We start from the raw sequence: 25,420 nt of genomic DNA, 5'->3' as shown, positions 1-25,420 counted from the left end.
ACAAATTTCCTGAATGACAGATCAATAGGAATAAAAAAACTGCATAAAAAAAATACTTTGTGCATAACGATAGTGCACACATGATGTTCAGTTAACAATATGAACACCTTTTTCATTCAATGTTTTCTTTCTTTTTATAATTGTTTGACATTGTAAATGTAATATTGAAGACTATATTAAAGCTCTACAGGAACACATGCTGAATTATATATATATAATTCTCTTGAAGGAGTTCCTGGAGGTGCTGAACAATAGCTGCTGCCTTTTCTTCACACTGTAAAGCTTCAGCTCCTCTCAAGTCACCAATCTCAGGTTTAGGTCATCTTTCTAAAATAATCCTCTTTTTAAGTTGTTTTGGCAAAATTGCGTAAATCATCTCAATATCTCTATCTACAATTTATAGCTGTTAAAATGCCAACTGTCAATCTGTATTTTCAATCAATATTTCATATTCATGAACTAGATAGGGCATATATTTTGTCACATTTTTCAACAAACTAGAAACATTAAGTTGGTGAACATTTTTAGGAAGGTTAATTGTTTTCGGTTAATTGTTTATATATATATATATATATATATATATATATATATATATATATATATATATATATATATATATATATATATTAATCTTAATAACAGAAAAGGTAATAGACAAATAAAGAAAAACTTAGAATGATATATACACTGCCTAAAATTATCAGTTACTTTTATTTAGCCAAATTGGAAACCTCTGGAATATAATTAAGAGGAAGATGGAGGAGAAGACTGGTGGAGAACGTGCCAAGATGCATGGAAACTGTCATTAAAAAACAGGGTTATTCCACCAAATATTGATTTCTGAACTCTTAAAACGTTATGCATATGAACTTGTTTTCTTTGCATTATTTGAGATCTGAAAGCTCTGCATATTTGTTGTTAGTTTCACCATTTTTCGTTTTCTGTAATGAAATCTTTTTTTTTTGGAATTTGGGAGAAATGTTGACTGTAGTTTATAGAATAAAACAACAATGTTCATTTTACTCAAACACATATCTATAAATAGCAAAATCAGAGAAACTTTTAAACAAAATGTAAATAATTTTTAAAAAATCATTCGCCATAGTCTTTTTTAGGGGATTTTACTGGTTAAATGTAATGAATAATCTCATAATTTGCCTATTATTTGACTTTAATTTAATAATACAAGTTTTCATAGGCTGTGGTGGAGTCCGCCTACAGCAGGCAGGTCACGTGCTCCTCCCCTGGCCCCGCCCCTCCCGCTCCGCTCCGCTGGTGTTGTGAAGTTTGCAGGTCGGAGTTGGGAGAAGTTCGCAGCGCGAGTTTAACCATTAAAACTGGACTCAGTTTAACCCCGGGAGAGCAGACCATGGCGGAGCTGTCGTTCGTGATCCCGATGTGTGTGATGACCCTGTTCTGGGGCATTGTTGGAGGAGTGGTGCCGTGGTTTATTCCTAAAGGACCCAACCGAGGGTGAGTCTGAGTCTGTGTGAGTGAGTGTTAGCACCTGGTGCTAAAGCTAACAGGACTACAGGCTGCGAGAGCAGCAGCTGCTGAAAACTCTGTAACTAGAGAGATACATAGCTTTAAAGTGTGTTGTGAAATGTTTTATATGTTTGGTGAACAGTATAAAGAGTATTATACATAGTTATTAACTTTAATAAGTGTTAGCTGAAGGAATTAACTGTAATTTAACTTGTATTCCCAACCTAGCGAAACTAGCTTAGCTACCTTACATTTGGTCAGCTATGTTAGGTAGGTTTGTTGACACACATATACAGGGAGTAACAATTAAATAAGCTGTTAACAACCAAATATATATATTTTTTCAGTCTGTAAACTAAGTACATATGTGTTAAAAACAGCCTGGAGTTTGTATTTGATCTAAAAGTTGAGTAAAGGAGTGGGAATTCCAGTCTGAGTGGAAGATTAATCAGCCTGTGCTGCTTCCCCTTTTAAAGGACTGGCTATGTATCATGAATCATGTGACAGTCAAGTGACACCTTCTATTGTAGCTACTGTATTGTGTTTTATTGTATTTTATTGAGCTCTGAGCTTCAAACTACTTCTAATTGATGTTTAATATAAAGTGCTAAAAATATTTTATGTCATTAATTCACTAATTGCCATATTTTTTTATTGTGACCCAAGGGTTATTGTGACCATGCTGGTGCTGACTGCAGTCTGCTGCTACCTGTTGTAAGTATAACTCAAGCGTTTGCTGTATTTTGCACAGAATTAGATACAAAAACTCAAGTCAAACTTAGTTGTATGTTGAATTTTACATTTAATATCACAATTTTCACACTAAACTAAAGTAACGAAAGTGTTGGCACCCCTGACATTTTCCCAGAAAATACAGTATTTCTCCCAGAATTGATTGCAATTAAACACGTGTTATTATACATGTTTTTTTCCTTTGTATAGCTGTCTGGGTCAAACAGAGGGGGATGGGGTTGGTTCTTCCTAAGGTCTCTTTCTTTTAATATGAGGGAGTTTTTTTCCTTGCCACTGTTTGCACTATTGCTGTGGTGTTTACTCATAAGCAGCTTGGATCTCTGTAAGGCTGTTTTGTGACAAGATTAGTTGTAAAAAGCGCTATATAAATAAAATTTGATTGAAAAAATGGGGGGAAAAAGTTGGTCCAAAATAAATGTAATTTCATCCAATACTCCAAAAATGGTCCTCACACAATTAGTGGCTCCCTCAACTTAATATTTGGTTGCACACCCTTTGGAAAAAAGTAAGAGAATTTAATCGCATCCTGTAACCATCAGCAATCTTTTTACACCTCTCAAGTGGAATTTAAACTGTTAAAAGTATGTAAACTTATCCAGATCTAGCATATTTGAAGCATGCCTTCTCCCAAAAGCAATTTTAAGATCTTTCCACAGTTGGCAAATGGGGTGCCAACACTTTGGTCATAAACTGTTTGTAACCCCATATGAGCAAGATAAAATTGACTTGAATATAAATGTATATTTCTGTACATCATTGGAACAAACCTTTGGAGGAACGAAGACTCACAGAGGTTGGCCCCTTCATTCACTGGGCTAAGCCCCTTATAATATGAAAGGTTATATATACAGCTCTTGAAAAATTAAAAGACCACTTCAGTTTCTGGTTCAGTTTCTCTGATTTTGCTATTTATAGGTATATGTTTGAGTAAATTAACATTGTTGTTTTATTCTATAAACTACAGACATTTTCCCCCAAATAAAAACAATATTGTAATTTACAGCATTTATTTGCAGAAAATGAGAAATGGCTGAGATAACAAAAAAGATGCCGAGCTTTCAGACCTCAAATAATGCAAAGAAAACAAGTTCATATTCATAAAGTTTTAAGAAATCAGTTTTCAGAAATCAATATTTGGTGGAGTAACCGTGGTTTTTAATCACAGTTTTCATGCATCTTGACATCCTCCTCCACCAGTCTTACACACTGCTTTTGGATAACTTCCTGCCACTTCTGGTGCAAAAAGTCAAGCAGTTCATCTTCCTCTTTATTATGTTCCAGAGGTTTTTTTTATTTTGTAAAATCAAGGAAAAACATCATTAAGTGGTCTGTTTTTTTCCAGAGCTGTTCATAAATATAAATTACTAATAATGGGTATGAAGTCACTTTAACACCACATATGTCTCAAGTGTACTGATATAGTAATTGTTAGGCTGAGCAGTAGTAATACTAATGCTCAATTAGTCCCATTATATATCCAGGTGCTGCTATATAACTAGGACACAGAAATGCAGTTTAAATGTGTGTAGTCTAACAGGCTGTGAATCGAGGGTAGATAACTGGTCTGGAGCAGAAAGCAGGACTACCAATGTTCTGTCTTCCATCAGAATAAGATAAAAGGCCCTCTTTCTTCTGCTGTAATTGTTCTATGTTTTACATCCGCTGAATGTCAGACATTGCCTTTGGTTATTAGGCTTTCAGTGACTATTGATCAGAGCAAAAAAAAAAAAAAAAATGAGCACATGGCAGTCGATACAGGACACGGGCACTCTATTGATATTTAAGTTCTGGCCTGTGAATTAGTTTGTGGTGCACACCAACCTGTTGTTGTGTAGCTAGTGGTGTGTGTCTGAGTGTAATGCACACTAGTTCTATTATGTATTATGTAGATACAGGGTTAGGCTCCAATTTCATGGTCAGGATAACCACTAGGAGGCAGTACATACAGTACATTATCCATCATTCTGTCCACCACTGCTCATTGAGCTCCATTGGCTACCAGTTGCTGCTCTTTTCAAATTCAAAGCTCTTACAATCGCCTACAAGGTGATGACAGAACACTCTCCTTCCTACCTGCACTCGCTCCTGAAGGCTTACGCCACCTCCCGGCCGCTGCGCTCCTCCAATGAACGTCGCCTCACTTTACCAAACATTCACACAAAGCAATCCAGACTGTTCTCATACAGAGTTCCCCAATGGTGGAACAAACTACCTTCCACTACCAGATCAGGAGAATCTCTCGCTATCTTTAATAAACTCCTGAAGACAGAGCTCTTCAAAGAGCACTTACTCTCTTAACACCTCTAACAAACTAACTACTTCTAACCTCTTTTTCTTCTTCCCCTTCTATTACTTTTGTACTTCACTATTGTAAGTCGCTTTGGACAAAAGCGTCTGCTAAATGTAATTTAATGTAGTGTTTAGACAGTTTACAGTTGAATTATTTGAATTAGATCTTGTTCCTGTTTTTAGACAAACATAAAAAAGTGTCATTCCTTTGGAAACCAGTACAATAGTTCTTTATTTTATAGCTTATATAATATATTGTACAGCCCTAGTTACAGTTAGTTGTAAGAATGTCTTGTATTTGTTGTAACTTTGTGTACATTTTTCTGCCTGTTCAGTTGGCTGATCGCGATACTAGCACAACTGAACCCGTTGTTTGGGCCAGCGTTGAGCAACGACACCATCTGGTACCTTTATTATCACTGGGCATAGCTTATCATGCGTCAGGTAAACTATCATGCTTTTTATTGTACAACTTTTTGATAAACATACAAAAAATACAAGTGCAATAACCACAATATATTTTTTTTGCAGATGCTTGTACAGTAACCAAAGTTTAAGTCTTCACTTTCTCAAAAAGGAATACGTCTCATTCCTGAGGCCTTATGTAAAGTTCTGACTGAAAAAAAATTAGTTGGGCTGTGATGTTTGTCACAAACTGCTGTATAGACTGGTGTTGTGATCTTTGAAAAAACACACTGAACAAACCAAACATGCCTTGTTAAATCCCCCATTGTATTGGTACATTTACCCTGTGGTGGTGTAATGCATTTCCTTGTCATTCCTTATTTTGTATTTATGTAAATGTGAGTAAATGGCTACGAATAAAGATTTGGAAATGAAGATGTCATTTATTTCTGATTTACAGTAAATATCAATCAATATTCATGCTTAAAATCCTAAAGTATGAACTGTTTTCAAGTCAAAGCAATAAGTAGCACATGCCACTGTATGGCAGTTTAATGCTCTGAAGTGAGATATTAAAACTTACAGCAGATATAAACCTGACATTAAAATCTGATATATAAAACTTTGTCATGAAAGACATACACATTGTCATTTTGAACATCATGCATGCTTCATACACTCATCTGAACCTTTAATTGGGAAATCGCATCAATAACCCCGTCATAAAGTATCATTAGGGATCCTGGGCCGTGAGTCAGTACACTCACACTCCTCTCTGTGTGGACGTCCAGGTGAGGGGCTGGAACTGGACCTCTGTTCTTTGGCTTGGCACACAGGACAGCAGGCTGTAAGACCCTTCTGCCTGCAGGAGGAACAGGACAAGACCAGCTGGCAGCAGAAGTCTGTAGAGCATAGCTGATACTGGTCCCAAGGGGCTCCACAGTACCTACAATCTGTAGACAAGTGAGGAAATACACATTAATTACAGGGTTCCCATGAATCCTTAAAAAGTCTTAAAATGTCAAATTAAAATATGGATAATTAAGGTCTTAATTATCTTAAATTTACTGTAAATGTTTACATGGTTTAATGCCAGTGGGAAAGAACATAGAACAACATTAGCGGCGAGTTACCGGGGAGAGAACTAAGGATAGCTTAGAGCCAACTAACATTAGCCGCAAGCTAGCTAACCTTACTGGAAAGAGAACTAAGGTTAGTGGAGTTAACATTAGCAACGAGCTAGCTAACATACTATAGTTAGCAGTGAGTTAGCTACGTTACCAGGGAGAGAACTAGGATTAGCGAAGAGCTAGCTAACATGTTCTGCATCTGCATTAAAAAAAAAAAAAAAAAAAAGATAAATGGGGAAACGTTAAGTTTTGATTTCCACTACAATAAGAAAAATTCTACTAAAGGACTACGACTATATTTTGGGCATTAAATTATATTTATTAAGGTCTTAAAAAGCATTACATTTGATGGAGCAAGAACCCAACTGGCTACACTATATAACCACTGCATAGCAGTATGTAATTTGATCGAGAATTGTTATCTCAAAGAACTGCTTGTTTTTTTTTTCTTACAAATTGTCTCCTTAAAATTATGTTATCTGGATAATATTTAAATCACCATCTAAGACTGATTCAGGAGGGTAAAATAAATCACAATATCATGTTTGTATGAAATTTAGAATATAACCAATGACTAATAACAGATACATTTGTAAAGATGCCACCCAGTTAAACATATAAATTTTTATATATACATTTTACACATAACACACAATTTACACATAACTTATTTTGCTCATATATTGTTTGTGTAAAGGGTAAAAAATGTTTCTATTGTAGTATTTTCTTTATATACTGTACCTGAGATGATGTCTTTGTTGAACGAGATTGCATAACGATCATCAAACACAAAGAGTTTTCCTCTGTAGAAGCCCTCAGGAAACTGCTCCAGGTACTTGTGGATGCCACCCTTCAGCTGATACACTTCCTTACACACATTCTGAAGAATTAAAGATGGCAGATAGTGAGAAACTAATAATGTCTCAGCTAATACTGTCTCATGCATTATCATACCACCTCATCTTATACTACTATATATATATAATAACTGAAAACTCACTTTTGAGCGAAGGTAGGCCGACCCTCGTTCACACCGTATTCCCCCTGTGCAGTACATAAGCACTTTTTTGTCGCGGAATAGATCCAGGTTCTTCTCCACGTAGTCAGGAAAGTAGCTGAATTTGCGGATGTCAGGCGCTAAACAATTCTTAAACTGGCCCTGAGGACAAATTGTTTACCATGGATTTAAAATGTGACTAAACAAAATGATCAAACAGGTGTAATTTTATATGAACAGTAGAAAACCGACTCACAATTTTACTCTCGTAGAAGTTTCTACAGTCCAGAAGTATCGTGTCATTCTTTGAAGATGCATCTTCAAGCAGAGATTGCACTTCTTTGTGAAATTGTTCCGGTTCCAAATGAGTTCCTGTATTAAAAGACCAATAAGGAATAGGAATTAGAAACTCACAGTTTGTAATAAGTAAAGACACACTTTAACAATCACAATTTAACTGAATGAAACTGTTTCTATTTACCTGCTAACCTGTAGGAAATTGTATCTGGATCCACACCCATTGGGACAATTTCTTTGTAGACACCAACCTTAAGTTCAGAAAAGCACTCTGCACCACCTTCACTGGTCTGAGAGCAAACCCAAATACATATGTTTATTTAATATGAGATAAAATATTCCCTTATTAGTACAACAGCAGGCAAATTTTCAATATTACAGCAACACAGAGGACAGGACAAAAGTATTAGGAAATATGCATTTGTATTAATATATAAAAAATACTGGAATCTTTTTAAAAACAAAAATCTAGAGAATATAAATCTATAGACACTATATGATTGGAGGAAACATGGTTCTCCGGTATGTGTGTTGTAAGAAGTTACTAGTGATATTCCAGTTAACAGTGAATAAATTAACAGTAAATAATAGGGGATGGCATGATGGCTGCAAGTAATTAAATTTGCCTGCATTAAATTATAAGTGGTGTCTCTTTTTTTATAGAATCTTTTTTTTTGTATTGCTAGATAATTATATAAAACAAACAAAGAGTCAAACATTATTTTTAAACAGGCAAATCTGATTTGACCAGCCCTAACAGACAATCTCATTTGCAGGACTACCTTAAAATCTTCCACTTGCATTATTTTGAAAATGGGGTGTGACAGCATCGCCTTGATGTAAAGCTTTGTGGCCGTTTTGGTTCCACCAACTGTTCCATTAATGCCCTCAGTGGCCACACGCACCTGCAGGAGGAGCACAAGTTCCAGAGTAGTGTAACAGCACACTGTGACAATTCATGCACATGTGAAGATTCTCATCAGGAGGAGAGCACTGCGTTTACCTTGCCAGTGAGATGAAGTCTTGAACACAGCTCAGACTGCCAAGAACAAATCAGCTTGGGATCTCGTATTTGGCAGTAGCTGTAATACAGGAGGACTTCACCTGGACCTCTGGAAGAGGGCAACAAAACTAATATCAGCACTAGTTAAAATATGGGTTTTAAACAAGTGTCATCAGAGAGGGTGCCCTGCTTATCTAGGATTACAATGTTAACAGTAGATCCATTGAGATCTCTCAGGTACCAGTGTTTTGGATTAATTCACAGATCTTGCACGAATCCAGATCCAGACACAAATAAACAGTAATATTTTGACTAATCGATTCATATCTTTCTACTCTAATATTATTAGAATTGGCAATACTTTTGTTACATATACAGCTCTGGAAAAATTCTGCTTCTGAATCAGTTTCAATGTATAGGTATATGTTTGAGTAAAATGAACATTATTATTTAGACATCATTTCTCCCAAATTCCAAATAAAAATATTGTCATTTAGAGCATGTATTTACAGATCTCAAATAATGCAAATAAAACAAGTTCATATTCATAAAAATCAATATTTGGTGGATTAACCCTGTTTTTTAATCACAGTTTTTATGCATCTTGGCATATTCTCCTTCACCAGTTTTACACACTGCTTTTGGATAACTACAAACATTCAAGCAGTTCAGTTTGGTTTGATGGCTTGTGATCATCCATCTCCCTCTTGATTATATACCCCATACATTGCCAATGTTGGAAAAATTTGTAAGAAAAAAAACCAAAAAATTTTAATGGTCAGTAAAAAAAGAATTCTTTTCCAGTTTATTTCTGAGCATTTTTATGTGTACATTCATCATGAAATGCTAATATAAAGAATAACTCAAGAAAAACTCTTTTTTTTTGCCTAACAGTAAAATAATCATATACTAAAGGAATCTCTTACTTGCTGAGCTCCTCCTCAGAAAGATGGCTTGTGCTGGGTATCCAGGAGGCTGGATCGTCTGATTGGCTCTCATTTGGGTCTTCTTGCTTTTGAAAAGCCTCCTCGCTCTGGCTCAGCATCTGATCCAGGGCCGCAGTGGTGAGCTGCTCGATCTCTTCAGCGTGGAGGTTGGAAACATGCTTGTGGACTGAGGACGGGTCTGAAAAGGTCTCGTCACAGCACTGCCAAACCGGTGAGGTATCAGTAGGAGACGATGAGACCCTCTTAGACGCCACAAATGTTGCAAAAGTCTGAAAGTCACAGAAGACTATTGTGAGTGCAAACAACAATAAACATAGAGCAGTTTCTTAATGTAAACTTTACAAACGTAAGTTAATTCTTATTATAGTTAAACAAATATTACATTGTTCATGTATTAAGTTTGAAAATGTCAATATTTGAGATGGCAACTGAACCTCTTTACTCTCTTTGCATTTATTATGCTTCTTCCATACAAATATTAATTCTAAATAATTTCTGCATAAAAAATATGCAATGGGGGTGGGCGATATGGCCCTAAAATAATATCACAATATTTCATGGTATTTTTGTGATAACGATACCCTTGGCAATATGAAAAAACACTGAATTAAAAATATATATTTCAACATATATTTCAAACGTTTTCAACATTTATTGTACTGAAGTTTTTTTTTTTTTCAGGTCAACACTGAACCAATGCTATGTTTGTTTGTAAACAACTATATTGTAAAGAAAATTATATATACTGTGTATAATTATATAGCTTGCACCATGTTCTTGCAGTGTAAAAAATTACATAATAATAATAATAATAATAATAATAATAATAATGATTTTGTTTAAGGGGGAGGACCTTTTACTTAAAAACATTACAAACAAACTGATGCCTATGAGGCAAAACATAAGGACTAACGTTTATTTAACGTTATTTACCATCAGTGAACCAAAATATAAACAACATATGTATTAGGATATATACATTAAAAAATAATAAACTAAAAATTATTTACATCAGTTGCAGCAGAGAAGCCTTTACATGTAGACAGTGCAGATATGTTTAATAAATGTCAAATCTATGTATATGTTTTAAAATTGTGCACTGTTTTAGTGTTATGCAACCTGTGAACTGTGTAGAAAAGTGTAGACTAAATAAATATATAAAAACTATAAATTAGGAGTTTAAAAAGTGTCACATTTAGCTAACTATTACAATGTAACCTAAGCTAATAAACTTACCCTCTTCTTTATGTAGGAGTAGCACTTTCGAGTTGTTGAAATCTCGCACTTCTCATGCTTTAGAGTCCCGGCAATAAGAGTCTCCACATCCAAATGAATAAGAACAGACTCTGCCAGATCTTCACTGTCCATATTAATCTGAGTATCAGCTGATATATCTCTACACGAGGTAATACTGCAGACTACTGATCATCACACTCTAAACACACTACAGCTCCCTAAATCAACCACAGGAGCCATACAGGGGGTTATAATATAAATCCCAGGCTGTTCAGACCACAGTAAATCCTGATTAAATGATCAGAAATAAATCAGTTACTAGTTTAAGAGCTAAAACAGATAAACAAGGGTTATTATAAAACTCCTCTCTCCGCCATGCAGTTCTGCTGCTGCTGCTACTGGCGTGTCGGCAGAGCCAGAGCTGCTTTACGGAGAGACTGATCACTTCATATCACCCCCGAAATATCAGTAAACCCCTGCATGCCGCTAGAGGGAGCCAGCGAGGGAGTCCTCAATGAATAAGGGTGAATGGAGCTAAATGGCTAAAAACTCAAATTTAATTAGTAACAAACTACTCGTCTAGGATATTCCTTTATTTTAAAAGTAGAGAAAGTCTTTCACTAAAAAAATAGGAAAATATAAATAAGAAAAAATCTATCTGTATATCAGTGGATACTGTAGGCAGAACATGTTTACGAGGTCCAGACTTGAGTGCTCTGTCCAAAAAGTGACTTAAATAGAAGTTGAAGTGTTCTTTAAGCTTGTACTAAGTGGAAGTACTAAAGTTTTCAACATTTTTTGTGGAAGTACTAAAGTTTTCAACATTTTGTGTACTTAAGTGTTGCAATAATAAATAAATAAACTAAATTTTCTGTAGCTATTGCAGAAACCTGTGGAAAATTCTCAGTGTGAAAGGCAGAACAATACAGGACTCAATTTGTTCTGTGTTTCCATAAATCTCCAGTACACATGTCTGTCACACACACATCAACACAAAATCTTTATCTCAATTTTAATTGACCCTTTCATCCAGCTTCGTCTCTGTGTGTTGAGAAGTCTGACTGCCTAGTGGATGAAGCTGTTCCAGAATCTGGTTGTTGAGGCTCGGATGCTCCAGTATCTTCTGCCCCCACCTATCCCTTACAAGGATTTTCTTTTGTACATCTTTGCTTTGATGTCGTCCGGTAGAAGATACCAGAGCATCAAATGCTGTGGTTTTCCTTGGTCTGCTGGTTTGCCATCTGTTACTTAGTACACCAGTGATGACTTTCTTATACAGGAATACACCTTACAGTCAAGTTTCAATATTTTAGCTTACAAAAAATTGGGTGGGTTAAGATAAAAGGTTCTATCTTTTAAATTGTGTATCAGGTCCAAATGTAAATACCTGTTATAAAAGCTGAGATGTTGGTCTTTTGCTTCATAATCTGTTAATGTCAAACTCAAATGGTTTCAGTCTACAGCAGAAATAAAATGATTTGCCTCAGTGTTCCATTAATTTTGATGGGCACTATACGAGTAACACGTTCTTAAGTGGGTATTCTCCTCTGTGTAGACTCTCTGGTTGAGCTCCTGCCGCTCCGGAACAGTATCTAAACAGTCCCGCCCTCTTTTAGTTTTCCACGGTGGTGGCGGCTCGCTGCTGTAGCTTCTGCAAATTTTTAGCTTCGGGGCTCCAAAAAATAGGAGAATAAACCTGTAAAAATAACACAGGAGGACTTCAAACATCTGTAGACCGATAACCGAGCGCTGAAAGATGTCTAGGAGAAGGCACAGCGACGAGAACGACGGTGAGTGCGGAGTTGTGTGACGCCGTTTGCTCGGCTAGGCTGGAGTTTGTCTTATTTAGTTAGCTAACTAGCTACCTTTCAAATTTTCCGGTCCACCTTAAATAGAGCCCCAGTTGAGGTTCAGGAGTCGGGGGCTGGCTTTAGGTGTTTCGTTGCGATCGTTGCGCTGTTTAAGGTGGAATGGAGAGTTAGCTTAGCTACCTAGCTTCATGAGTTGCTGTTAGCTAGCTATTTTAGCGGTTTAGGTAGATACTCTAGCTAGGGCTAGGTTAGCTAGCTAACTAATACCCTTCTTTAAACAATGGCGCAGGGTAGTTTAACAGAGTATAGCGATTTCTGCAGGTATTATTTGGCTATTTTTTGGATATATTTTGCGTTTTCTTGGTTTAATTACTAAACTTTTAATCATTTGTACTTAAAACATGGTGTTCGAGTTGAAGCTAACGGAATAGCTAACTAGCAAGCTTAGCTAAGCTAGGTTAACGTTAGCTAGCTAATGCTAACACAGGCATGCTGTTTCACTGCCATTTCTCCTCAGGAGGCTCAGAGCTAATTTTCCAACAAAAAAGATAATTATTTAGCTGTTACCAGTATGTATACTCCACATCGTGCTCCATTTAGCTTTTTAAGTGTTTACCTAAAGCTCGTATGTCTTTGTGTAACGGTGCTATATCGTCCTCCCTCCTTTTTTTAATGAGACTAGACTCAGTGTTTATTATTCGCACAGTGAACACATTAATACATTCTATTAAACGAATGCTCGATTATTTTAAATAAAATATCTTTCGCAATAAAAACTATTTAATACTAACTTATAGCTACAGTACCAGTCAAAGGTTTATACACGCCTTCTTTTTCAGTGTTTTTCTTTATTTCTTTAACTGTTAACACCTTGACAGGCCAACATTTTTGTCATTTTGTTATTTTTGCCTGATATTACACTCCTAAATCTTAAGAATTTCTATACAAGCATTATATGAAAAGGTTTCCCGTTTGATTATTAACGTTTCTACAAATTCTAATTATACTTATAATATATATATTTTTAAATGTAAGTAAACCTGCAATTTTAACAATATAATGAATAACAATCTTGAAATTGCAACTTTCCTAAACTTCATTTTAAAACCAGTATTTCCTGAATACAGTATTTCCTGAATGTTCTCTACACCTTTCGTTTCGTTACAATTGTTTTTTTTTTTCTGTGTTCAAACCTGCAAAATTTGGATTTGATCCTGTTGCTGATCTAAAATGATTGCGTTGAGGAGAGTGTGAACAGGCAGCTTCTCCTAGTAACCTGTAGGAGTCTTCAAAGCCCTCAACGTTGTCTGAATGTGAATAATCCTATTTTACTGCAGAGAAAAGGGCTTTTGTCATCTACATTTTGTAGCCTTTATACGTTCCAAGGCCTGTAAAGGGGTTAATTAATTTTCTACAGTACATATAAATATTAAAGACATGGGAACAATTAAAGAACACATATATAGAACTCTGAATTAAACAAAACAAATAAAGTGTTTGTCCTCCACAATTCCTTAATCTAAACCCAACTAAGATGGTGATTTGGGATGAGCTGGAGTTTCCCAGTGTGAAGGAAAAGCAACAACTATTGTAAGAAACTTCCTGAGAAAATTCCAATAGTGTGCAGATCTGTTCTAAAAGCTACATAAATAAAAATATTTTATACACATGTCCCCGTATAGCTATAATGTAATATAATTAATGACTTTTTGTTAAAACACTGTTTTTATGTATGGTCTTAATACTTAAAATGTAATTTTTCTCTTGAATGATTGCACTATTGTTATCATTTTACCGGTGGCATTAGATGATCATAAAATTACAATTTTGCTACAATTTCTGAAAAGTGGTAATCATGAGAGGTCTTATTGAGCAAACTATTTGTTAAATTGAGGAAAGGGGGCCTGTTTCTAAATATTGTTATAATACTCAGTGACAGTACATTCAATTGCAGTGAGTAAGCTAAAAGGTACTTCAAAATGTGCATTGTGGTCTCTCTTCACAGTGAATGCATATGGTGGTTTTAGTGAGGATTCTGTCCTGTTCACTTCTTGCCAGCTCTCTTGGGTTCTAATTCTTTCCTTTGGTTTAATGATTAGTACATGCATTCATGAGCAGATGTAGTCTGAATTTGCAGTTATGGTGCCTCCATGTTCTCAGTAGTTCTTGTATCATCATCATTAACAAAAGTTTAACAACCACAAAAAGCTTCTGGGACCTACCAGACCACCCTGTTTTAAGAATAAATATGTGGCTTTGTAGGAATGGTATCAGAAGCACAATAATGACATTACAATATTTACAACATCACAATGTCTTCCCATTCAGGAGCACAACTACTTTCAGTTTATATCAAACAAATCTTGAGGACAGCTGCTGTTTAATATGTTAAGTTAGAGTGTATTTTGTTAGCAGATGCTCCTATCTAGGACACTGTAAAAATAGTACAAGCCAAACTACTGTAGAGTACCTGTGTGTACCTAGTGATGACCACTGACGTGGTTCTTATTTGCTACCTGTAGTATCAGTTTCTTGAATTTGTTTGATGTGGAACAAGAGTGTGTGTGAATTACCATGTTAAAATCAGTGTGTTTCTCTCTTGCAATACAGGAGGTCAGCCTCACAAAAGGAGGAGGACATCTGAGCCAATTGAAATCGAGGACCGACTAGAATCACTGATATGCAGAGTTGGAGAAAAGGTAAGACCACAGAACATTTTAATGCTCTCCTTAAAGCTGAGGATGAAATTGTCAATAAATTATAATTGTTAGCTTTTTGTCTTATCGTTACTAGAATGCTGCTCTAATATGTTTGGTACAAAAGCCAACTTTTCTGTTTGTGTCTCTTCTGCTTTTAGAGTACCTCCTCCTTGGAGAGCAATTTGGAAGGCCTTGCAGGTGTCCTGGAAGCAGATCTGCCCAATTTCAAAAACAAAATCCTGCGCATCTTGTGTGCCGTGTGAGTTGTTTATGCTCTACTTGTGTCTTTGTTCAGATCAACATCAAATCAATTCAAAGCACAGAATTAAGTGAATAACTAAATATGACTAATCAAATTTCTCAACAGAGCAAGACTTTTGCCAGAGAAACTGACTGTGTACACTACACTGGTGGGCCTTTTAAATGCACGGAACTATAACTTTGGTGGGGAGTTTGTTGAGGCCATGATCAGGCAGCTTAAGGAGACACTGAAGTCCAACCTCTACACTGAAGCGGTTTACTTGGTGAGCATTTCCAGACTGAAGCAAATGTCATTTGTTTCTAACCTTTCTAACCAATATAATGTTTCTAACCTGCTCAATTTCTTTTTTTTATAGGTGCGTTTTCTTAGCGACCTGGTGAACTGCCATGTCATTGCTGCTCCTTCTATGGTTGCCATGTTTGAAAACTTTGTTAGTGTCACCCAGGAGGAAGACATACCACAGGTGATGTTAGAAAAATGTTTCATGGTTCTCATATTGTGCTTGCTCAAAAATAATGCCTTGGTTTAACAGTTGCTAACATTTTATCTTTTACAGGTGCGATCGGACTGGTACGTGTTTGCTGTGCTGTCCTGTTTACCCTGGGTTGGAAAGGAGCTCTATGAGAAGAAGGATGTGGAGATGGATCGCCTGCTTAACCAGATTGATGGCTATCTAAAGTGCGTCTTAATTTATTCATAATTTTTTTTATTTCCCCCTCCCCTTCTTCTGTTGTGGTCCTATGGGATCCAGACCATGGGGTGATCTGGGGCTAACAAAGTGTGTGTGATGTGTTTCAGGAGGCGACAGAAGACCCATGTGCCAATGCTGCAGGTTTGGACAGCAGAGAAGCCACACCCTCAAGAAGAGGTTAGATTTATGTAATTCTCTTTGGCTTCAGTGGCCTAAATGTTTTCCAGATAAACTTGTCTAGTAGAGAGATTTTCACAATGGTGGAATTTTGAATGTTTTATTGCATGTTAAAGGAAGTTAAAAGTGCGGAAAAAATAAATTGCTGTCAATTATTTCACTCTAAATCTTCTATCCCCTCCTCTTTCAGTATCTGGACTGTCTGTGGGCTCAAGTGCAGAAGCTGAAGAAGGATCGCTGGCAAGAGAGACACATCCTGAGGCCGTACATTGCCTTTGACAGCGTGCTCTGCGAGGCTCTGCAGCACAACCTGCCTCCCTTCACCCCGCCAGCCCATTCTGACGATGCTGTCTACCCTATGCCTCGCGTCATCTTTCGCATGTTTGACTACACCGATGCTCCTGAGGTGCGTCCTGGGCATGGCTGTATTGCAGCCAATGGTGAGGCCAGCAGGGAACCTACTACCAATCCCATGTTTGAATGGCCTTTTAAATGTCAGTGGTTCGGCTCATACCTAATAATGGTGTGAACTGGAGGCAGGGCTAAGCATTTTTAAACCTTAAGTTTTGCTTGAGTGCACATTTATGCGTGTATTAAGTAGATCTGAGCATTATACCATTTAACACCTTTATTGCACATGCACATCATGATCCAGATCAATCCATGCACCAGATCAATATAATTGTTATTCCAGTAGAGACAACACAGTGCATTATTAATATAACAATTTGATTACTGACTTGTAAATATTGATTTATATAGAACAGAAAAATAATTGCAAATCTATTTTTAGTAACATGCAGCTCTGATATGAATTGTATTTGCTTCATATGCATGGATAAACTATAATATATTGTTTTGGAATAATGTATTTTTTAAAGGAAAAGGTGCACTTCACTTAAATTTGTTTATAGTCTCAGTCTTCGTTTATAATTGTTTATAATCTTTTGTTTGTTATTCGGTAAATTATTCAACGCTAGTTGCACTGCAGGTCGGTAAATCCAATATACATTAATTCTATTCGTGTTGGTTCTCAGGGCCCTGTCATGCCTGGCAGTCACTCTGTGGAGAGGTTTGTGATTGAAGAGAACCTACACTGCATCATCAAATCTCACTGGAGAGAGAGGAAGACCTGGTAAGCTCTATCCATATCTATATAAAATAGAAAAAAAATGTGTTTCAGTTATGTTTGTTACCTGATGGTAATTTGTCTAATCTTTGTTTTCTTCTGGTTTTTAGTGCTGCTCAGTTGCTGAGTTATCCTGGCAAAAACAAGATTCCTCTAAACTATCATATTGTTGAGGTATGTTCCAGGATCTCAGTGCATCTGTTAAAATACTTCAAAACCACGTTTCATGAGCCTTTTCCTCCCATTTTTTCCAGCAGCTATATATATATATTAATATAAAGTGTTATTTTATCTCAGTGTTTGCATATTTTGCATTTTTAGGTGATCTTTGGTGAGCTATTCCAGCTGCCTTCTCCTCCTCATATTGATGTCATGTACACGGCTTTACTGATTGAGCTCTGTAAGCTGCAGCCTGGATCATTACCCCAAGTTGTATCCTTTCTTACTGCTGGACTGTTTTCCATATTTAATTCTTTACACATTGTGCAGAATGTGCGAGTTTGTATGCTTTGGGGAAAATCCACTATTCTGTTACTAGTGTTTTAACTTGGATATATCCTTAAAACTACACAATGAAGGATGTATCATTTTCTTAGATAAGTAATATTGCTCAGAGGGTAGTTGTGTGGTATAGAATGAAGATGCATCTAAGATTTCTTCTAAATTAATGTGTGATGCTTAAAGCTATTCTTTTCCTAATTCATATTCAGAGTTTTATTAAACCTTAACTTTAGCTTGCTTTTAGCTTGCTCAAGCTACAGAAATGATGTACATGAGACTGGACACAATGAACACATCATGCATAGACCGGTAAGTGAGCGTATGTGTTTCTCTGAGGGAAATAGATTTGCCTAACAAACCAGTCCACAGGGACACCCAAGAAATTTCAGGTTGCGCTCCAGCCTAGTTTACAACGGGGTGGCAAGTATAGGTCTGTTCCAGTGTGCCTTAATTACACAAATTAATGGCATTTAATTTTTTTTACTAACAAATCTCTAGTTGTTTATCTTAAGGCTGTATAGTGAAAGGGCGTATGCCATAAGAAGCATGGTTTTACTCCCCAAATACTTACATTTTTGATTATACACAGCATGCCAAAAGTCACGAAATAGCGGTATGTTTTGGATGGCGTGGAAAAATAGACACCTGTATAAGTTTTGAAATGTGATCTTGTGAGTAAAGTTTAAAACTGGTCAGTGCATGTGATGTTGCATTTTTGAAAGTGAGCATTATAAGTTCCTCATTTAAGTGTCATGTGTAGCAGTAATATCAAAGAAGGCATTACAACATAGTGGACAGTGCAGTGGGTGGAAATTATCATGACTTGTGCTATCTGGCTAGAATTGTCTCTGCTAACATTAAAGTGACTAACAGAAATTACATCAACATTCAGTGCAGGAGGACCCTGATCCACAAGCTTAAACTGGAAATGGCAGAAGTTATGAAACATTACATAATTCTGTCCCATGACATATGGCATGTCAGTGTACTTATTTTAAAACTATTCAGGAATTTGATGATGCTTTTTCCCTCAATTTCGCTCATTGTTCCTGTTTCAGGTTTATCAGTTGGTTCTCTCATCATCTGAGCAACTTTCAGTTCAGATGGAGCTGGGAAGACTGGTAAGGTTCATGTGCATTTTATATCTACATAGTTTATGAATCCACTTAATTATAAGCTGTATTTTCCAAGATTAATATTTTTATATATATTTTATAAGCAAACAAATCAGTTCTATGTAACAACTTTAAGCACAAAGAATTCATATTGAAGTTAAATTTATAAATTACGTACTTACTGTATCATTTTAAAGTCACATTTTATTCAGTTTATCGCTGATTTCATCTCTTCGTTTAGGGCTGATTGTTTAACGGTGGACCTTGACAAACCCAAGCCCAAATTTGTCAAAGAAGTGTTGGAGAAATCCATGAGGTGTGTATATAGATTTTAACATTTTTTGACATTTTAACATTTTTCATTCATAATCTTTTTTTTATTTTATTTTTTTTAATAATTATTTTTATATCTGATTTACAGACTCTCTTATCACCAACGGATCGTAGACATCGTGCCTGCTAGTTTTTCTGCTCTAATCCCAGCTGAACCACTGTTCCAGTATAAATACGATGATGAGAGCAAGAGTAAGTTCTTTCAGCTATAAGACTCTTGTGACAGTCAAAGACGTGCTTTTTTTTTTTTTTTTTTTTTTTAAGCTGTAGGTAGCTTGCAGTCTAGGGTAAATGCTTTGATTAACTATCATCTAGTAAGAGTAATTTCTGAAGAACCACCTCTTGAAATTTATTAAAGGGAGACCTCTGTTGATTGTATTTCAGGTTCCTTGCCTGGTTATCCGATGGCAATAACTGTATCCAATGCTATCAAAAACCGGGCTTCAAATGAGGAGCTTCTCACCATTTTGAAAGAAGTTCCCAATCCCAACCAGGAGGACGATGATGGTATATTTTCCTCTGTTCCTCATTTCTAATGCAGAAATACTTAACAGAAGAGATCTGTGGATGCAGTTCCCCTCTTTTAATCCAGTTCTTTCCTTTCTCTAGATGAAGGAGATGGCTTCAACCCTCTGAAAATAGATGTGTTCCTGCAGACTCTGCTACATCTGGCTGCCAAGTCTTTCAGTCACTCGTTCAGTGCCCTTGCCAAGTGAGTGCAGTGTTCCAGAATCTCACACTGGCTGGCCTGCAGCCCTCTTTGTTGTCTCCAACTTTTTTTTGTTCTGGCTAGACAACAGAAGATGACTTGTAGAATGTACTTAGACAGTAGTTGTGTGTAGTGGATTGTCTTGATTACTGATGCTTTAAGTGATAAATAACTTCTTGTTGATTATCATTCTCATCTTGTCTGCTTTCTTCTCATCTCTTAGGTTCCATGAAGTGCTAAAAGCTCTGACTGAAACTGATGAGGGAAAGCTGCACATTCTTAAAGTGGTTTATGAGGCCTGGAGGAATCACCCACAGGTTAGCTATGCCAGTTGATGCATTTGTAGGGAGACAAAAAGGTGTTTTCTGCTTTGTTCTCATATGTGTCAAGTTGGTTGTCACACTTGGTTACACTGCTCACATGGAGTACTGAGTGAACTGACATACAAAATAATAGCTGATAATTAGAATTGATGAGGTTGGCTAAAAGATGCTTAACAGGTTTGTTGGACATAAGCAGTTATTTTAAGACACTGTTGTTCATGATTATAAACACCTATTGCACTGTCCACTGTGGATGGTAATGCCTTCTGCAACATATTTTGTAAAAGTTAAATGATTGCACAGCTTTTAAAATGGCACCCACTGTCAGATCTAGTTCGATATGAACAAAAATTCATGTCACCTTGCCATGAGCACATTGGCTAGTGTTCAGACTCACTCACAAGAGATACCCCACAATGTATACACACTGTACGTAATGCTATTCCATGACGAGCATGTGGAAAGCACTTTCTGATCTAGCTTGAGAAATTTAACCCTTACAGTCACATGGTAATTATAATTAGTCTTACTGTGACTGGAGTACTTTAGTAAGAATCCAGTAATATAAAAACTGAATAGCTTATTTTGTTTAGCTTTATAAAAGCAATTACTAAGATTTTTTTGTAGAACTGATCTGACATGCCTTTATAATATATTGCTCTCAATTTATGGCTGGTCTGTTTGTGTTTTCAGATGATCGCAGTGCTGGTGGACAAGATGATTCGCACTCAGATAGTTGACTGTGCTGCTGTGGCAAACTGGATCTTCTCCCCTGACATGGCTCATGATTTTACCAGGTATTTTTCATGATATATTTCTTGGTTCGTCAAACCAAAGATGTTTGCTGGAGCTGTGTAAAATACCAAAAATCCTGTTTACATGCACACCAATATAGTCAGATTTTTTATGCACACACTTGTGTATGATTTCCACATTTGCAGACCTGGCAACATGTACGTGATTTGCATAATACTAGTAAAATATCATGTTTTAAAGTAAGCATGCATATTGTTGATCTCGTATTTCCCTCATGTCATCTCAAGTTTGCCTTTTGGGAATGTGATCATGGCCGCTCATGCCGCTCAACCTTTTTTAAAGGTTGACATGTCTGCATATGGGTTTTCTGCCATTTTCTGCCAAATTTAACCTAATTTGTGCTGTTAACATGAACATGAGCATTATTGCTTTTTGGAACTGGCCAGGTTTTACATGTGGGAGATTCTTCATTCCACTATCCGGAAGATGAACAAACATGTCCAGAAGATCCAAAAGGAGCTTGAGGAGGCCAAGGACAAACTGGAGAAACAGCAGCACAAAAAGGTAAGAGCTTGCAGATTGGTCAGGCAGCCTCCCTTAAGTTAATACATCTTGAAAAATGAAGCAAATTGTGCAGCTGTGGGTCAGTAGCTGTGCCTGCTATAGGAAAAGTGTTTGGGTATTGAAAACTTTATCCCTTCATCTGCTTCTGTATCTACAGCAGAAGGACAGTGGTGATGAAGAGGACATGGAGAAGAACAACAGTGAGGACGAGGATGGACAGCTGGAGGAGCAGATTGAGAAGCTACAGGAGAAAGTGGAGTCAGCTCAGAGTGAACAGAAGAACCTCTTCCTTGTCATCTTTCAGGTAAATCTACATCCAGGAACATTTGTTTGAATGCTTAGTAGAGAAGGAGGCTTTTAACACCACTTGCCAGAAACTCCTCTCAAGAGAACAATACTCTCACAACCCTCGGCACAGAGAGTTTGACTTCATTTTAAATGTTTGATTTCAAAAAGTAAAGTACATTTCATTTTGAGAGACGGTAAAGAACATTACAGTGTGCTTGGAAAGGTTAATGTGTTATCCAGCCCCACCCTCAAAGTATTTGCCATAAATACACTAATCCATCCAGGGTCTAGATTTTTAGTAGATACTTATAGTGTTGCCTTTAGAAATGCTTGCCTATAATGAGCATATTTGACTGTCTTGCAGCATCGTACCACACAAAGCCTAGTTTCTGATGATCAATTAGCATTTTACCCTATATTTAATTTTTCAGCAGCAGTTAGAGTCTCTTATTTAACTGGTTCTATTTATTCATGCTACTTCTCTCCCTTTCTCTCTCAGCGTTTTATCATGCTGCTGACGGAGCACTTAGTTCGCTGTGAGACGGCAAGCATGGACATAAACACCTGCTGGTATAAGAATTGCATTGAGCGGCTGCAGCAGATCTTTCTTATGGTACTTTTCATTTTATATATCTATTGAATATTAATAAATATAAAAAAGGTAATAATCAAGCAGTTTACATTACATGTTTTTTATAACCGCTTTTGTCTATAGTGCTCTGTCTTATGTACATAGCAAAAAGTATTGGGGAGAAAAAAAGTAACATATCTGACTTGTCCTCTCCTGTGTGATTGACAGCATCATGTGACCATTCAGCAGTATGTGGGAACCCTGGAGAACCTGCTTTTCACAGCTGAATTGGACCACCATATCCTGGCTGTGTACCAGCAGTTCTGTGCTCTGCAGCTTTGATTGACTCGCCAGCAGCTACGCCCTCACCCGGTTCAGACTCTGTTTTTGCTTGTATGTTTTGTGACGTTCAGATTACTGGCTACCTTCACCAAACATCATGAAGATGAATTGTTTTCCTCTCAAGTAGTAGAGACATTGAACGACCATTGATATTATTTTTGTAGTGACTGTGTACCCTTTTTTGAATTTCTTTTTTCTTTTTTTTTCTCCCCCCCCCCCCCCCCCCCATTTTACCCTATTAATTATAGTTTGGCTCGGCTATAAAGTAGTTTTTTTTTTTTTTTTACCCAAATTTAAGTGGACAGAAAGTGGCCATCAGATTTATTCTTGCAAGCCTGACATCAGAATTCTCTGCATTTTTATATGTATTTTATGTCATTTTGATGGAGAAATTATAAAAAGGAGTCGTGAGTCTCAGCCTGCATTGTGGAAGCTCTTTTGCCACTGTAATGAGGTGTTTTGAAATTGTAAAGAAATACACTGAAATGTCTTCCTTTTTTAAGAAAAGAACCGTGTCTTGTATTTTTTTCTTCCTCTGAGAATTAGGAATGTGTTGTGGTTACTCAATTCAGGTTTATCATTGAGATGGGTAATATTTACACCATTATCTAGAACCCTGTTTTGTTCCTACTTCATCACACCCTTACCAACTCTGGTAGAGTTTAGTATTGAGTTGATTGCCTGGATAAGGTGTAATGAAGCATGTAAAACACTCCTGGGATCAGGGTTAAGATTTACTTTGGCCCTGATTTTAAGATTTAGGTCACAGAGGAGACCTTTCCTGCACATTTTAGTGTTTTCTCTGCTCTCAGCGCACCTGATCCAGCAACTCTTTAGGTAAAGATGGTGTTAAAAGCACAGAGCAGGGAGTCCTCGAGGACTTGGGTTGGCTTCACTAGGCTTCCATTGCCCTTCGTGTTGCACCTCTAACAAGCCCATTTCACCCAGGTTGGCCTGGTTAATTGCAGGGTTTCTGCAGGTCCTTAAAAAGTCTTATATTAAAATCTGGGTAAGTAGGGCCAATTAGAAATAAATTGTCGTAAATTTGCTGTAGGTATTACATTTTCAGACTGTGCTTTTAATACCAATGGGAAAGTACAGTGTTAGCACAAAGCTAACATTAGCGATGAGCTAGCTAACATATTCACGTTAGCAGCAAGTTATCTAGCTACATTACTGCGGAGAGAACTAAGGTCAGCGGAGAGCTAGTTAACAGAATAACATTACTGGCGCGCTAACATAATATAAGCGGTGAGTTAGCTACTTTACCGGGGAGAGAACTAAGCTTAGCGGCAAGCTAGCTAACATTAGTGGTAAGCTAGATAACAAAGTAAAGTTAGCAGTGAAATAAAACTAATTATCCAATACAACTACTTATTTTCTAACAAAGAAATTATTAAATTTTTGAGTCTTAAATTATATTTATTGCGGCCTAATAAAGGTCTTAAGCATTAAATTTGACTTTAAAAATGGAGAACCCTGAAATAGTTCTTTAGTTGGCTAATGACTTGCCTGCATTTATCTGTATAAAAAAATGAACACATGCCAGGTCTGTATGGGTGACATAGGGAATAGTGTGTAATAGGGGCTTAAGCTTTGCCAAGTAATATTCTACACAAGTCACACAATTACAGATTCTAAGATTAAATAGCAAAGTTACAAAAAATTTAATAGAACAGTATTTACATTGTTTTGTTAATGTTAAAATCTGAATTCTAGTAGTATTTGCACATAGATAAGTGAATATATAGCTATAGCTAGAGTTTTCCTAAAGCTCAATTTTCCTGTCTACAAAACAACATCGAAATCAAAAGTTTTAAAACATTCAAAAATGCTGTTTTCTTATGCACAGAAAGCCGAAAGGCAGGCCGATTTCAAGTTTTTGAAAATATATGGATACTGGTGTAAATGTCGCCTTTTTTAGTTGAGGGTAATCTTTAAGAAGCCAATTTAGAACTAAAGACTTTAGCTCTATCCAGACAGGGGTAATTTTCTCTTTTATGGGGGGGTCCTCAATCATTTTATTCCAGTCCGAGTGGAAATGGAGGAGCTACTGAACGCGATGTAGTGATCGAGAAAGCCAAAAAAATAACTCTGTGGTCTTCCTGTTTTTTTCAATTGCAATCCGGATGCAAGAGTTTTATCATGGAGTATAAGTGTAAAATATTTTCCACAGGCGTCCCCCTGAGAAACTAATGCTGTCCAGATAGGGCTAGCTTAACCCTCAGGACAAGTGATTAAGTTAAGTGATAATAAATATGCTGGTCATCACCACAAACACACTGATGTTAAAGATACCAACAGCAAATAAGACTGAAATAACAAATGACATTATTAGAAAAAAAACTCGAGAGAGTTTTCTGTCACTCTCCTCGGTGTGTGTTCAGTCTCACACTGTACATGAGATAACTATGGCTGTGTCAGCCTCTCTGTACTCTGTGTGTGGAAGAAGCAGCAGTCAGCCACACAGCACCGGCACTGTGTGTGTGTAGGCAGGTAGAGATAAAAGAGAGAGCGTGAGGAGACAAATCAATGGCTGGACCTCTGCCCAACACTATCATTATCAAGACACGTCTGACCAAATACCACCCAGCAGAAATCTTAATC

At 36.7% G+C, this 25,420-nt stretch overlaps 3 protein-coding genes across 3 annotated transcripts; 2 read left to right on the top strand and 1 right to left on the bottom strand.

Annotated features, from left to right (window-relative positions):
- The first annotated feature begins 1,248 nt into the window (after positions 1 to 1,248).
- On the top strand, positions 1,249 to 5,367 carry atp6v0e1 (ATPase H+ transporting V0 subunit e1). Its single transcript, XM_022665720.2, has 4 exons — positions 1,249 to 1,473; positions 2,152 to 2,199; positions 4,863 to 4,971; positions 5,059 to 5,367. The coding sequence occupies exons 1-3, from the start codon at positions 1,370 to 1,372 to the stop codon at positions 4,954 to 4,956; spliced, it is 246 nt and encodes an 81-aa protein (XP_022521441.1). The 5' UTR covers positions 1,249 to 1,369; the 3' UTR covers positions 4,957 to 4,971; positions 5,059 to 5,367.
- Positions 4,735 to 10,970, bottom strand: LOC103039598 (thiosulfate sulfurtransferase/rhodanese-like domain-containing protein 2). Its single transcript, XM_007228026.4, has 9 exons — positions 10,543 to 10,970; positions 9,286 to 9,575; positions 8,360 to 8,468; positions 8,139 to 8,261; positions 7,541 to 7,646; positions 7,316 to 7,431; positions 7,063 to 7,221; positions 6,804 to 6,942; positions 4,735 to 5,885 (listed from the first exon to the last, which is right to left on the bottom strand). Exons 1-9 carry the CDS (start codon positions 10,672 to 10,674, stop codon positions 5,653 to 5,655), a joined length of 1,407 nt encoding a protein of 468 aa, XP_007228088.3. The 5' UTR covers positions 10,675 to 10,970; the 3' UTR covers positions 4,735 to 5,652.
- A 1,172-nt stretch (positions 10,971 to 12,142) lies between these two features.
- Positions 12,143 to 23,032, top strand: LOC103040430 (nuclear cap-binding protein subunit 1). The gene is made up of 23 exons (XM_007228028.4): positions 12,143 to 12,332; positions 14,964 to 15,052; positions 15,211 to 15,311; positions 15,420 to 15,576; positions 15,670 to 15,777; positions 15,871 to 15,992; positions 16,113 to 16,182; positions 16,373 to 16,588; positions 17,220 to 17,317; positions 17,422 to 17,485; positions 17,633 to 17,743; positions 18,057 to 18,121; positions 18,871 to 18,933; positions 19,169 to 19,243; positions 19,349 to 19,452; positions 19,645 to 19,767; positions 19,870 to 19,972; positions 20,193 to 20,286; positions 20,986 to 21,089; positions 21,495 to 21,612; positions 21,770 to 21,916; positions 22,400 to 22,513; positions 22,700 to 23,032. Exons 1-23 carry the CDS (start codon positions 12,299 to 12,301, stop codon positions 22,811 to 22,813), a joined length of 2,394 nt encoding a protein of 797 aa, XP_007228090.2. The 5' UTR covers positions 12,143 to 12,298; the 3' UTR covers positions 22,814 to 23,032.
- The last annotated feature ends 2,388 nt before the right edge of the window (positions 23,033 to 25,420 follow it).

The sequence above is a fragment of the Astyanax mexicanus genome, chromosome 2, assembly GCF_023375975.1.
Source record: "Astyanax mexicanus isolate ESR-SI-001 chromosome 2, AstMex3_surface, whole genome shotgun sequence".
Classification (NCBI taxonomy): domain Eukaryota; kingdom Metazoa; phylum Chordata; class Actinopteri; order Characiformes; family Acestrorhamphidae; genus Astyanax; species Astyanax mexicanus.
Note: the sequence above shows the minus strand (reverse complement) of the source record. Positions and strands in the feature narration are given on the sequence as shown.

What these genes read in the sequence shown, in the direction of transcription:
- LOC103040430 (XM_007228028.4), top strand. Translation starts at nt 12,299, where the DNA reads ATGTCTAGGAGAAGGCACAGCGACGAGAACGACG. An exon ending in ACTACACCGATGCTCCTGAG is followed by an intron (nt 16,589 to 17,219) that starts GTGCGTCCTGGG and finishes GTTGGTTCTCAG; the next exon opens with GGCCCTGTCATGCCTGGCAG. An exon ending in GTGTTGGAGAAATCCATGAG is followed by an intron (nt 19,244 to 19,348) that starts GTGTGTATATAG and finishes TCTGATTTACAG; the next exon opens with ACTCTCTTATCACCAACGGA.
- LOC103039598 (XM_007228026.4), bottom strand. Translation starts at nt 10,674, where the DNA reads ATGGACAGTGAAGATCTGGCAGAGTCTGTTCTTATTCATTTGGATGTG. An exon ending in GACTTCATCTCACTGGCAAG is followed by an intron (nt 8,262 to 8,359) that starts GTAAACGCAGTG and finishes CTCCTCCTGCAG; the next exon opens with GTGCGTGTGGCCACTGAGGG. An exon ending in ACTTCTACGAGAGTAAAATT is followed by an intron (nt 7,222 to 7,315) that starts GTGAGTCGGTTT and finishes ATTTGTCCTCAG; the next exon opens with GGCCAGTTTAAGAATTGTTT.
- atp6v0e1 (XM_022665720.2), top strand. Translation starts at nt 1,370, where the DNA reads ATGGCGGAGCTGTCGTTCGTGATCCCGATGTGTGTGATGACCCTGTTC. An exon ending in CCTAAAGGACCCAACCGAGG is followed by an intron (nt 1,474 to 2,151) that starts GTGAGTCTGAGT and finishes TTGTGACCCAAG; the next exon opens with GGTTATTGTGACCATGCTGG. An exon ending in GCAGTCTGCTGCTACCTGTT is followed by an intron (nt 2,200 to 4,862) that starts GTAAGTATAACT and finishes CTGCCTGTTCAG; the next exon opens with TTGGCTGATCGCGATACTAG.